Source organism: Nothobranchius furzeri, chromosome 12 (genome assembly GCF_043380555.1).
Source record: "Nothobranchius furzeri strain GRZ-AD chromosome 12, NfurGRZ-RIMD1, whole genome shotgun sequence".
In the NCBI taxonomy this organism is placed as follows: Eukaryota; Metazoa; Chordata; class Actinopteri; order Cyprinodontiformes; family Nothobranchiidae; genus Nothobranchius; species Nothobranchius furzeri.
This window is the reverse complement of record NC_091752.1, coordinates 65843375-65857525: the sequence shown is the minus strand read 5'-3', so window position 1 is coordinate 65857525 and position 14151 is coordinate 65843375. Positions and strand designations below refer to the sequence as shown.

The following is a 14151-nucleotide window of genomic DNA, read 5'->3' as shown; positions in this document are numbered from 1 at the left end:
ACTTTTTAAGAGGTTTTTTATTTTTTGATCAGAACTGTATAATGTGGTGTGTATAAACAAGTTGTGGATGTTGTGCAGCCAGAATCACTTTTAGGTTTTTATTAAATAATAAATGAATAAGGTCAGTACTAGACTTTGGGTGTAGTATTTGGATCAGCAGAGGACATGGATTTTAAAAACCTAGACTGCTTTAAATTCCAGACATTGCGTCCTTGTACAGTAGCATTTAGGATGACTTTTGTGACAGCTTTGCAAGAAAAAATTGGAAAAATGCTATTGGAACTGAATAAAATACAGTTGCTAGTAACTTACGGGGCAGGTTTACTGGGTCATAATCAATCTCATCCAGTTCATGACATCCTAAAATAATAAAATAATGCTGGTGTGTTGGATGATCATGAAACCTAACCCTAACCAACATGAGGGAGTAAAAAGTTTTGAATGGTCAGTGGAACAGTGAGCAGGAAAACTGAGAGTCAACTTATTAGTCCGACCATTCCATTATCTGTCGTACATCCATGGATCCTGGAAAATAGATTTTCTTTTCAATGTTTAACAAGAAGGAAAATTAATGAGTTTACTTTAGATTTTCACATTGTACACAGTGAAATTGACAGATATAATTGATAAAAGGGGTAGCGATGGACTATCCTATGTACAGCAAAAATTATGGTGATGTTTGTTATAATTGTCCTTTATTCATGGAATTGAATAAACTCCAGCTGTTTCTGTAGTTTCTGATTCCTCCACCTCACTCAGCATGGCTCTATTAAATACTCGCTCTGTTAACAATAAGACCTTCCTGCTCAGTGATCTAATTCTCTCTAAAAACCTGGATTTTCTGTTTCTGACTGAAGTTCGGCAGCAAACATCTGATTATTCTGGTCTGATTGAACTCTGCCCGAGTGGTTATTCTTTTCTTAGCCAGCCCCGGGGTTCTGGTCGTGGTGGAGGCCTAGCTGTTGTTTTCAGAGACCATCTTCCATGTAGCTCTACAACCTCTGGTCACTTTGCTTCCTTTGAACTGCAGCTGATTAAAGTCGGGCGTAAGGACCCGTTCTACTGTGCTGTGGTCTATCGTCCACCTGGTCCAAACAGTTCTTTCCTTCAGGAGTTTAGTGACTTTCTATCCTCCACTGTATCTGTCCAGACTGGTGATTGTGGGTGACTTTAACATCCACGTTCATGATCCCTCTGATCACTTTGCCATGAATTTCTCCAGCCTTATGGACTTCTTCGGCTTTACCCAGCATGTTTCTGGCCCCACACACACCAGGGGGCACACTCTAGACCTTGTTTTTACCCTGAGTCTAAATGCTGACAGTGTTTGTCCTGAGGATGTTTATATTTCAGATCATCATTGCATTTTCTTTAACTTGTCAGTTTCTGCGTCCCCACCTCCTGCTCGCCGTATGGTTAGTTCTCGTTTTCTTAATGAGAGCACAGCTAGCAATTTTTCTGCTGCTTTTGATACACCCTGTTCTACTGATAACAACCCAGATTCCTTAACTTCTCAGTTTAACAAGCACTGCCTCTCCATTCTGGACAACATCTGTCCTTTGAGAACCAGATCAGTTCCTGCAGTGAACCCTACTCCCTGGTTTAATGACAGCCTTCGCAGCCTGAAGCGCCAATGCAGAAAAATTAGCGCTTGTGGAAGAAAACCCATCTCCACGTCCATCTGATGCACCTAAAGAATCTTCTGACATCCTTTAACTCTGCAGTCAGAGACGCCAGCATTTCTTATTTTTCTAACCTGGTGTCCCAGAGCAAAGGGAACCCCAAGGTGCTGTTTAACACCATCAGCAGCATCGTCTCTCCTGCCTCTCCTACAGCCTCCATCCACTCTGTTACAGACGGTGAGAACTTTCTGTCTTTCTTTGTGGACAAAGTCAATAAGGTTAGATCTAGCATCTCTTCTTCAGCCTTATCGCCGCCTCTCCAGACTCCAACCAGGCCCATCATCCTAGATAGCTTTGCTCCTGTTTCTTTGCCTGAGTTAACCAAACTAGTTAACTCTATGAAGACCTCTGCATGCCCCCTCGACATCTTACCCTCATCTTTGTTTAAAAGTGCTTTTCAGTCCATCGGTCCCAGCGTGCTCTCTATAATTAATGCTTCTCTGGTCTCTGGTCAGGTCCCTGCTTACTTTAAGAACGCTGTAATCCACCCGCTTCTTTAAAAACCGAGTCTTGACGCTTCTCTCCATAGCAGCTTCAGACCCATCTCTAAACTTCCATTCCTCTCCAAGATCTTGGAAAAGGTTGTGGCTAAACAACTCACAGCTGTCATGTCCCTGGGAAGGTGTTTAACCCACGACATGAAGAATCATCACAAAACAACGGCAGAAAGTTCAAACAATGATTTATTAAAACTAACTAAAAGTGTCCTGGAGATATCAAAGTTCGATGAAGCCAGAAAGAGTCCAGAAGTCAGTAGGGAGGGCAGATGGTGTGACGGGGTGCGTCCAGGAGAGGGAGCCAGAGGATGGCGGCAGAGGATAGGAGGAACAGGAGGAGAGGCGAACCATGGGAGTTGTTGTCCAGGCGGGTTATGGTGAGTTCCAGGCAGGTATATTCCATCAATGGTTCAGCATTTCCAAGTATCCTGAAGAGGAATAGAAACTTGAGTCCAAAATGGTCCAAACACACGAATCCAAGAAAAAATCCAAATACATCCAAATACTGCGACAGCAAAAATGTCTGAGCAGAGACCAAGCATAACCTAAGACTTTGAGAGAGGCAAGATACTACCGTGAGTAGCTAATCATCCAGCGAAGTGAAGTAGTTCCCTCTCCTCTTAAATAGAGCTCTGCTGCGGTTGATCTGAGGAGCTGCAGCTGCCGCTGATTGGTAATGCCCCGCAGCTGGTGAGTGCCCTCTCCTGGAATGAAGATCTCACAAAGATGTTGTAGAGAAGGAGGAGTACTCACCCCAACACACAACAACAGCTGCTCTTGATGAACATAACATCTATGATTGCTTCCAGTCAGATTTTCGTAGAGCTCATTCTACTGAAACAGCTCTTCTTAGGGTCTCTAATGACCTTCTGACTCACAGTGATGCAGGGGACTGTTCTGTTCTGGTCCTGCTGGACCTGACTGCAGCCTTACTTGTTGACCATCACCTGCTACTGGAGAGGCTCAGAGACTGGGTAGGCCTATCAGGATCTGCTCTGGAGTGGTTCTCCTCTTATCTTTCTGAGCGCTCTTTTTCTGTGGCCGTCTCCAAGTTTAGGTCCTCCACCACCTCCCTTACCCATGGTGTCCCACAAGGTTCTGTGCTGGGGCCTCTGCTCTTCCTCCTCTATCTGCTTCCTCTTCAGCACATCCTGAGCTCCTTCAAAGGAATCTCCTACCATCTTTATGCAGATGACATCCAACTGTACATCTCCTTTAAGCCCCATGAGATGTCTAAGCTGCAGCTGTTACACACCTGCTTAGACTCTATCAAAACCTGGATGGCTGGGAGCTTTCTTCAGCTGAATGAAGATAAGACTGAGATCCTCATCTGTGCCCCAGACAAGCTGGTTCCCAAAGTCAGAGACTCTCTTGGTCAGCTTGCTTCCCACATCAAACCTTCTGTCAGGAATCTTGGCGTGACCTTTGACCCAGCTCTCACCCTGGATCCTCATGTCAGTTCTCTTGTTCGCTCTTCCTTCTTCCATCTCAGGAACATTGCTAAGCTGAGTCCCATTCTGTCCCGCTCTGATCTTGAGACAGTTCTCCACACTTTCATCTCCTCACACTTAGACTACTGTAACTCTCTTTTCACGTGTCTGAGCAGAACCTCCCTGAACCGTCTACAGGTGGTTCAGAACGCCTGTGCTCGGCTTCTGACCAAGTCCTCCAAACACACCCACATCACCCCGCTTCTCCTCCAGCTTCACTGGCTGCCAGTCAACGTCAGGGTTCATTTCAAGATCCTGGTTCTGGTCTATAGCGCCTTACATGGACAAGCACCATCTTACATTGGTGATCTTCTTAGTCCCTACACCCCCAGCAGGTCCCTGAGGTCCAGTGATCAAAGCCTACTGGTTGTGCAGCACCAGGCTAAAGGTCAAAGGTGACAGATCATCTGCTGCTGTGGCCCCCAGACTCTGGAACTCTCTCCCCCTGAACCTGAGATCAGTGGACTCAGTGGTCTCCTTTAAAAAGCAGCTGAAGACTCACTTGTTCAAGCTGGCTTTTGTATGACCTTCTTCACCTCTCTCTCTTTATTCTGCTCTCCCCACCTGTTCCACCTTCCTCAGGATCAACTGATTTACCTCTTTCCTGCTCACTCTCTTTTTCTTAACATTTTTTTTGTCACAATTGTCTATTTTTTGCTCATTTTAAATATATTTTTAACCATTTTCTAAATTCTTTTTTATTTTTTTACATTTTTTGTTTTTGTGAAGCGCCTCGTGATTTTTATCTTGAGAGGTGCTATAGAAATATTTTCTTCTTCTTCTTCAAACATTAATTGTAAATATTCACCAGGCTTTCACACACTATTGTTGGTATTTTGGCCCATTCCTCCATGCAGATCTCCTCTAGAGCAGTGATGTTTTGGGGCTGTCGCTGGGCAACACAGACTTTCAACTCCCTCCAAAGGTTTTCTATGGGGTTGAGATGTGGAGACTGACTAGGCTTCTCCAGGACCTCGAAAGGCTTCTTACGAAGCCACTCCTTTGTTGCCCGGGTGATGTGTTTGGGGTCATTGTCATGCAGAAAGACCCAGCCACATTTCATCTTCAGTGCCCTTGCTTATGGAAGAAGGTTTTCACTCAGAATGTGACCATCCATGGCCCCATTCATTCTTTCCTTTACACGGATCAGTCATCTTGGTCCCTTTGTAGAAAAACAGCACAAAACATGATGTTTTCACCCCCATGCTTTACAGTATTGGTATGGGGTTCTTTGGATGCAATTCTTTCTCCTCCAAACACGACAAGTAGAGTTTTTCCAAAACGTTTTATTTTGGTTTCATCTGACCATATGGCATTCTCCCAGTCCTCTTCTTGATCATCCAAATGCCCTCTAGCAAACTTCAGACGGGCCTGCACACATACTGGCTTAAGCCGGAGGACACGTCCCTGGTGGCGTTGTGTTACTGATGGCAGCTTTTGTAACTTTGGTCCCAGCTCTCTGCAAGTCATTCACGAGCCCCCCCCCCCCCCCCCCCCCATGTAGTTCTGGGGTTTCTGCTTACCGTTCTTGTGATCATCTTGACCCCACGGGGTGAGATCTTGCGTGAAGCCCCTGATCGAGGGAGATCATCAGTGGTCTTGTATTTCTTCACTCCCAAAGTTGATTTATTTCTCACCAAACTGCTTATCCAATGCAGATTCAGTCTTCCCAGCCTGATGCAGGTCTACAATTTTGACTTCTCTTTGGTCTTGACCATAGTGGAGTTTGGAGTGTGACTGTTTGAGGTTGTGGACAGGTGTCTTTTATACTGGTAACGAACAACAGGAATGCAGGTAACAAGTGGAGGAGAGAGGAGCCTCTTACAGAAGCCGGAAATATTGCTTGTTTGTGGGAGACCAAATGCCTATTTTTCACCATAATTTGCGAAGAAATTGTTTAAAAATCAGACAATGTAATTTTCTGGATTCTTCTTTTTTTTTTGTCTCTCATAGTTGAGGTATACCGATGATGAAACAGGCATGTCTCATATTTTTAAAGGGGAGAACTTGCACAATTGGTGGCTGACTAAATACTTTTTTGCCCCACTGTATAAGAATGTCTGTTGCATATGGGATGTTTCTAGAGGTTCTCTGACAACAACAACACAAGTGAAAGTTAAGTGACCATAATGTCATCCTTTTCTATCCATGTCTATAATGCACATTTGTTTCAGTTCTTCCTGCAGATGATCGGATGATTTTCATTAAAGAAGAATCTTCTGATGAATGGAAGCCAGGCGTGGACCAGCAGGACCCAGAGCTCCTCCACATAAAGGTGGAAGAGGACGAACTCTGGACCAGTCTGGGGGGGGAGCAGCTAAATATAAAGGAGGTGACTGATGCCACCAGGCTTTCATTCACTGCTGCTCCTTTGAAAAGTGAAGGCGATGAAGAAAAACCTGTGTTGTCCCGCCTTCATCTTGACCAAGAAGAAGGTGGAGGTTTTCCTACGAGCAGCTCAACTAATCAAATGAAAGCAGAAACAGTTGAAGAGGACTGTAGAGGAGCAGAAACTACCAGGAACCCAAATCTAAAGACTCTAGAAGATGAATCCAACTCGTCAGAGACTGACATCGGTGAGGGTGATGAAGAAGACAATCGTGTGAATAATCACAACTTTCTGCAGAAGCACTTTTCAGACTCAAGGTCAGCAACTGAAGATGGTGTTGATGACTGGAAGGAGGGTACGGACCCTGAGTTTGACTTCGAAACTATCAACACTGAGTGTGATAAACACTTAAACTACCAGTCATTTCTTAGTCGTGAGAAAAGTGTTTCGAGTATGAAGTCTGCAAGTTATACAGTTAATAATAATTGTTTAGAAGTTGAGAAAACTTTAGACTCAGATAAAAAAAGCGAGGGAACACAGAAATCTTTTAGATGTGATGACTGTGGAAAAACATTTAATCTAAAATGTAATCTGAACAGACACATGAAAATCCACACAGGAGAGAAGCCATTTGCTTGTGATTCATGTGGACAGAAGTTTAGCCAAAAAACCCATTTAGACTCACACATGGTAGTCCACACTGGAGACAAAGCATTTGTGTGTGGAATATGTGGACAAAGGTTTAGCTACAAATCTACTTTAAACTCTCACATGAGAATCCACACAGGAGAAAAGCCGTTTGCTTGTGATGTATGCGGACAAAGGTTTAACCAAAAAACAAATTTAAAATCACACAAAAGAATCCATACAGGAGAGAAACCATTTTCGTGTGACATGTGTGGAAATAGTTTTAGCCTCAAGACTATTTTAAACTCTCACATGAGAATCCACACAGGAGAAAAGCCGTTTGCTTGTGATGTATGTGGACAAAGGTTTAACCAAAAAACAAATTTAAAATCACACAAAAGAATCCATACAGGAGAGAAACCATTTTCGTGTGACATGTGTGGAAATAGTTTTAGCCTCAAGACTATTTTAAACAAACACATGAGAATCCACACCGGAGATAAACCCTTTACTTGTGAGATGTGTGGACACAAGTTTAGCCAAAAGGCACACTTAGACTCGCACAGGATAGTCCACACTAAAGACAAACCCTTCGCTTGTGCTCTGTGTGGACACAGGTTCATCCAAAAGGCGCATTTAGACACACACACATGAGAATCCACACTGGAGAGAAACCATTTAAATGTGATTTTTGTGGATATAGGTTTAGTCAAAAGGTACATTTGACTAAACACATGAAAATCCACACTGGAGAGAAAATATTTACATGTGGACAAACGTTTACCCACAAGTCAGATTTAGCGATATCCAGGAGAATTCACACAGGTCAGAAACCGTTTTCTTGTGTCGTATGTGGACAGAGGTTATCCGTAAGTGAAACTTTAAATGAAAACATGAAAAACCGAACAGGAGATGAACAATTTGCATGCGATCTATGTGGACATAAAAACATCCAAAATGTACATTTTGACTCACATAAAATAATCCCACCAGAATAGATTTACTTGAAAGACAATTTAAAATACAATTTTTTTCTTCTTGGATTGAAATTTAGCCAAAAGACTCTTTTTGGACCCACAACCCTCTAGGCATGTCAACATTTGTGGGTGTTTGTGCATTTTTTGTTATTGCTATATTATTTCTAAATGGTTTCATTACTTCTAGTTAAAGTGACGGTGTGTATTTTTCCTGGCTATAGAGGGCAGCAGATACCTAAGTTGTTGCGAGGAAGCTGTATTTCTGTGTTAGAGTTGGACCTTATCAACAGATGCCCATTAGGGTCAAAAAGGCCCGGGGAGTGCAAACTTCAGCAAAATGAAAAGCACATCAGACTCCCTTTAATCACTGGCAATGAGTGAAGAGGTAAATGTATAAAACAACGTTTATTAATGGTGAAATTTTTGTAACTGTTTGTTACAAATCAGTAAATGTATTTTGTCCTCACGGGCTCCCGTAGTAGGAAACATTGCATTTAATATGGCGTCGCCCAGAGTTTTAGGCCTGCTCCCATATATTTTAGACCTTATTTTTATGGTTATATGTTACGAAGCCACCAATATTTTATTTTTGTTAATACTGGAAATCCTTAAATTAATTTTCAACAACATTTTGAAAGATATTTCCAGAGATTAAAGATAAAAACTACATATTGTCACTTATCAGTGACACGTCGTCTGTTGTATCAGTTCTTCAGTCATAATAATTTGTGCCCCCAGTTCATGTTCACATGTATTTGCTTGAGGTGCATTTCTATTAGTACTAGTGGTGTGCATCTCTACCTGCCCTCACAATTCGATCCAATTCCGATTATCTGCCTAAAGATTCGATTTGAGTCTGAAATGCATCACGATTCTTCACACAAAATTTTTCATTACTTAATAAAAGGAGTAGAATATAGGAGTCTGTATCGGACACAAAAGTAGCATGAGGTGACATGTAGACAGTGCCATCTCAAATTTCCTGCATCTCAACGATTCCAAGACTGAACTTATCCTTTTTAATCCAGTCAGATCTAGCCCATTCCAAACCCCAGATCTTTCATCTGTTTCTCAAAATCTAAAAACCATTGTGACTAACCTGGGTGTAAAGATGGATTAATCTCTTAGGATGGATGCCCAGGTCAATGCCACCGTAAAATCCTGTTTTTTCCAACTCCGCCGTCTGTCCAAATTAAGAGCAGTTTTATCTAGGAAAAATTTGGAATCAGTTGTTCATGCTTTTATCACATCTAGGCTCGACTATTCGAACGCAATATTGCTGGGTATCAATAAGTCAACCCTTGCCAGACTTCAACTCATCCAAAACGCAGCGGCTAGATTCCTCACTCGTACTGACAGGCGCCAGCACATATCTCCGGTTCTAAAATCCCTTCATTGGCTGCCCATCACTTTCAGGGTCCAATATAAAATATTGCTTTTTGTCTTCAAATCCCTCCATGGTCTTGCCCCCGTGTACCTGTCTGATCTTCTTGCGACTTATACTCCCGGTCGCACACTCAGGTCCTCTAGCCTGTTGCTCCTCGAGGTTCCAAAAGTGTGTTATAAATCATGCGGACAAAGAGCTTTCTCTGTTGCCGGTCCTAAAATGTGGAACGAACTTCCAGCCGCAGTTCGACTGGCATCTTCCTTGGCAGTTTTTAAGTCTAGACTAAAGACACACTATTTTACCCTTGCTTTTAACAGTTAGCTGTTATTTTGGTTTTTACTACTCTTATTTTATCATCCATTGTAATGGTTTTTATCTGAACTATTGTGAGGTTTTTATCTGAGCTTTTTTATTGGCTTGTTTCTTATCTGTTAACTGCATTTTATTGCTCTGTTCTATGTTTTTATCTCTGTTATTGTGTGACTGTTCAGCACTTTGGTCGGCCGTATGGCTGTGTTTTTAAAGTGCTATATAAATAAAGGTGGTATGGTATGGTATGGTAAATAGGTCTATTCTAACAACACCTCAGCCTTAAACAGCCTAGTACAGCGTGGGTCAACTCAGCTCACCTCAGTGAAGTTGGTTTTCCCTGCCAGCTCCGTGGCAGAAAGTGGGTGCCACCCTCATAGCGCAGGGGGAGGAAAGAGGGGATCTGCAGTACTCACAAAGGGAGTGGGGGGGGCGCAATCTTTATTCAAGAGAAAAATAGTATGAGATGAGCATTAAACAGTGTGATCTGTATGCTACACAGAAACACAACTCAGCAGAAAAAAGGCAGTGATGTTGAACATTCTGCCTAATTTTATGGCATTTTGTCAAACTCTGAACTAGGAAATGGCTGCAGGCAGCGGGGCAGCAGCCAGAAAGCTCTGGAGCAAACAGTGACTCCACACCCTAGCCAATCAGCAGGAGACTGTCACGATGCACCTGGTCAACCTTTGGAACCACAACAAAGCATGGACTGAAAAGTTTAGGGAAAGAAGGTAGAAAATAGAGAACCGTGCTGTTGGAAATGCTGGCCAGCTGGAACCGCACCCTCACAAGTGACACTGAGTAGTCCCATTGGAAAAGGCCTAAATGCAACTATGGCGGGTACGGTGGTGACGTTTAACATTCTGCTCAGTGGCAGGCTTTTTGTCAGATTGAACCCAGAAAGGCTGTGGGCAGGAAGATAGCAGACAATAAACTTTGGAGTAACCAGGAACTTCACCCCTTAGTTAATAAGTGACCGACCGTCACCGGTCCAAAACCATTACTCAAACATCCACCCTTGTGCCTCGTAATTACGCAATCCTGTCCAGTAGTGTGAGTGCGTAGGGTGTCCCGATTATCAAGTGTGAACCATGGCTCCACCCCTTTTTCAACCTTAATGGGGCGACGGTGGCACAGGAGTTAAGTGCTCGCCCCGTAATCGGAAGGTTGCAGGTTCGAGCCCCGCTCAGTCTGTCGCTGTCGTTGTGTCCTTGGGCAAGACACTTGACCCACGTTGCCTGCTGGTGGTGGTCGGAGGGACCGGTGGCGCCAGTGCTCGGCAGCCTCGCCTCTGTCAGTGCGCCCCAGGGCAGCTGTGGCTACATTGTAGCTCATCCCCACCAGTGTGTGAATGTGTGTGTGAATGGGTGAATGACTGGTTGTGTTGTAAAGCGCCTTGGGGGGTTTCAGGACTCTAGAAGGCGCTATATCAAATACAGGCCATTTACCATTTACCATTTAATCAGAACTTTGCCAAAGCCTGTGTTGGTGCGCACTTTGAGTATTACCCGCAATCCATGGCTGCATGAGAATTTTAAATAGGTGCAGAAATGACTCGTGTTGTTTCTAAAATTATGTATTTTTCAAGTATAATTATCAAATTATTTAATATTCAATTACTGTGTAGATATATGATGATGATCAAATGTTTCTCTTTTGGAAAGATGCATCACGTCTGTTGAAGAAAGTGTTAGCTGATAACAGTACTGGTGTGTATTTTTAGACATGGCATGCCAGTAACTTAATCACCTGCTTTAATGATCAATTTTAGTATAATTTAAAGCAGTAAAGTAGCACAAACAGCAACCGGCATCCCTGTTTAGAAAGTCGCTATCGACGACGCAATGCTCACTGTCCCAGTTCTGCAGTTATTTGCACACTTGTTTACCACCCACTTGAAGCCTTACATGTAGTGTGGGTATTGGGACTGGGGCGCTGATGCCGCATTTTGGCCTAGCTTATGGGCCATTCCCATCTGTACCGGGTCGGCCCGGGCCGGGTAGCGTAGGTTGTGCTTGGAACCACATTGAGACAGGTACTAAAAAGTCTGTGGCAACCATGGACGGACCCATACTGACAGACATGCTTTCCAACTGAGCCAAATTGATTAGAGTTGAGTAGGCACTAATGGGACTGCAGCTTTGTTTAGTTTCATTTTTATTTGTTCTTCTTTCTAGTTTTATGGTGGTTGGTTTGCAAGCAGCTTTAAGTGCATTAACACCACCTACCAATTGGGTGTGTGGACCGGTGTCGGTACAGGATCTGCTCGGGTGCAAGATTGGCTCGGGGTACTTTGACTGCCGATGACGTCAAAGTACGGCAAACGCACTCGGACAAAATACACTACACATCTATACTGTTCGAAAGAATTTAGCAGTTTCGTTATTTGTTTCTTATGACGTAAGTATGTGTTTATAATGGTATTTGTAAAATAAAACACTATATTGTATTCATAATGTTGAACTCTTTGAGCACATCCGTGAAGGATCATAGGTATTAGCAACACCTGTGAAATTGTATTTGCAGGAAAGAAGTGTGTCCCGTTTATTGAAGTATTTTGTGTTGTTTTTGACGTCTTGTCCATGCGTATTTCAGGTATGCTCATAGCTGCTAGCCAAAACTCTGGAGTTAAAAGTTTTCTGGCTTTACTAAAATACCTGTCTGTACTTATTTGATTGCATTTATTTAGTCTGGCTTGCCAGGCTAGTCCATCTTTCCAACAGAAAAATTTGCCTGGACCAACGTAATGTGATAACAACGTAACGTGATTACGTAACTTCCGTAAGGTTCATGTTCAGGCAATCAACTACTCTGACGTCATCGGCAGCCGAAGGACCCAGCCGATCTTGCACCCGAGCAGATCCTGTACCGACACCGGCACACATTTCCCACCTTTTTTATTTTTTTATTTTTTTTTCAAAATTTTATTGAACAAGGTGATAGGTATACAAACAAATTGCATACAAAATTGAACAAAGAACATGAAACATATGCCAGGGGGTGCACTACAGAAATGTTACACACATCCAAATAAATTGTAGGTAGTGCAAGTAGTTATAGTTTTTAAAGCTTGTTTGTTTAGTGATCCACTAATCAATTTTTTGTAAGATAGAGTGTCACTATAATGGTGCTTGAAATTAGGTTTTTGGTTACTATACTTGCATTTGTGGAGATAGAATTTAGCTAGCATAGTTAACAAATTTATAACAAAGTATACATCTTCCTTTCTGTGCTTGCGAAAATAACAAAATACAACATTTTCCCATTTTAAAATGAAGTCCTTGTAGAGCTGTCCGATAATAAATCTGCTAAAGTCTTTCCAAAACGTTGTAGCATGTGAACAGATCCAGAAGACGTGCTGAACGATCTCAGGGTGGCTTCCACAAAAACAGCAGTTCACATCAATGTCCCTCTTAAACTTTGTCATATAGTGATTAGCTGGGTAACACTTATGAAGTACTTTGAATGAAACTTCTTTGACCTTATTTGTCACAAAATACTTATTAGGAATGGTCCATATTCTTTTCCAACTAATGTCAGTGACAAAGGAATTCCAATAAAAAATCACATATGGAACAGATATGGATTCTCTCTGAAATAAAGCACGAATATTCCTATTACTGTTTTTATGCTCGGTAAGACAAACTTTTCCTATGTATGTGTTCACACACATTTCCCACCTCTCACCCTTAAATCCTCCTCCCCAACCCTGCGGTATCCAGAAACCTCAACACAGCCCAAATTCATTCTTCACTTCACATTTCTTAACATTTCAATGACCTCCAACTTTGAACCCCCTCAACTCACTTTTCAGCTGCTCTCTCTCTCTCTCTCTCTCTCTCTCTCTCTCTCTCTCTCTCTCTCTCTCTCTCTCTCTCTCTCACCTACCCCTCACAAGTCTTGCCCATTCTCTCTCTCTCTCCCTCTCTCTCTCTCTCTCTCTCTCTCTCTCTCTCTCTCTCACCTACCCCTCACAAGTCTTGCCCATTCTCTCTCTCTCTCTCTCTCTCTCTCTCTCTCTCTCTCTCTCTCTCTCTCTCTCTCTCTCTCTCTCTTTCTCACCTACCCCTCACAAGTCTTGCCCATCCTCTCTCTCTCTCTCTCTGTCTCTCTCTCTCTCTCTCTCTCTCACCTACCCCTCACAAGTCTTGCCCATTCTCTCTCTCTCTCTCTCTCTCTCTCTCTCTCTCTCTCTCTCTCTCTCTCTCTCTCTCTCTCTCTCTCTCTCTCTCTCTCTCACCTACCCCTCACAAGTCTTGCCCATTCTCTCTCTCTCTCTCTCTCTCTCCCTCTCTCTCTCTCTCTCTCTCTCTCTCTCTTTCTCATACCTCTTACATCTCAGCAGTACTTGTTCCTGTTTCCCTTTCCCTACAGTGCTCACACTCTGCTGTTTGCTGCTTCCCAATAAGCAACAAAGTTGCATTTAACCCCTGTGACCCACCCTCAACCTGGTTATTACACCCCCCTTACCTTTCTCATACTCTTCTGCATTTCATATATCCCCCTTCCTGTCATTTCTTCTTCTCACCTCCCCTGCCTTCATGTTTCTTTTTTTTCCTTTGCCATCAGAAGGTCATGAAAGTGTCACTACCTGACAGGAAAGGACAACGAATCTGTATTTTCACATAATTTTAGGCTTTTAATGCTCATGGCCCTAAACTTTTAATCAGCTGTAAAACAGGCAGTTTCAGTTTAAGCGTTTTAATAAACTGCTGCTCAGAAAATGTTTGGTCTCACTCTCATTTCTTCTTGTTGCATGTTGATGCTCTACTTAGAGCCTTGTTAAAATTCAACCATGCAAATTATAATTTTTGGCCACTTTTTAAGAGGTTTTTTATTTTTGATCAGAA

The 14151-nt window shown here is 42.7% G+C and overlaps 1 protein-coding gene across 1 annotated transcript in view; it reads left to right on the top strand.

Moving 5' to 3' along the window:
* Positions 1 to 14151, top strand: part of LOC107376324 (zinc finger protein 585A) — a 40303-nt gene that overhangs the window by 4330 nt on the left and 21822 nt on the right. Inside the window, 4 exon segments of the mRNA XM_070543133.1 lie at positions 5844 to 7267; positions 7270 to 7619; positions 8857 to 9019; positions 13676 to 13752. Of these exon segments, the coding sequence (XP_070399234.1) occupies positions 5844 to 7267; positions 7270 to 7619; positions 8857 to 9019; positions 13676 to 13752 (2014 nt within the window).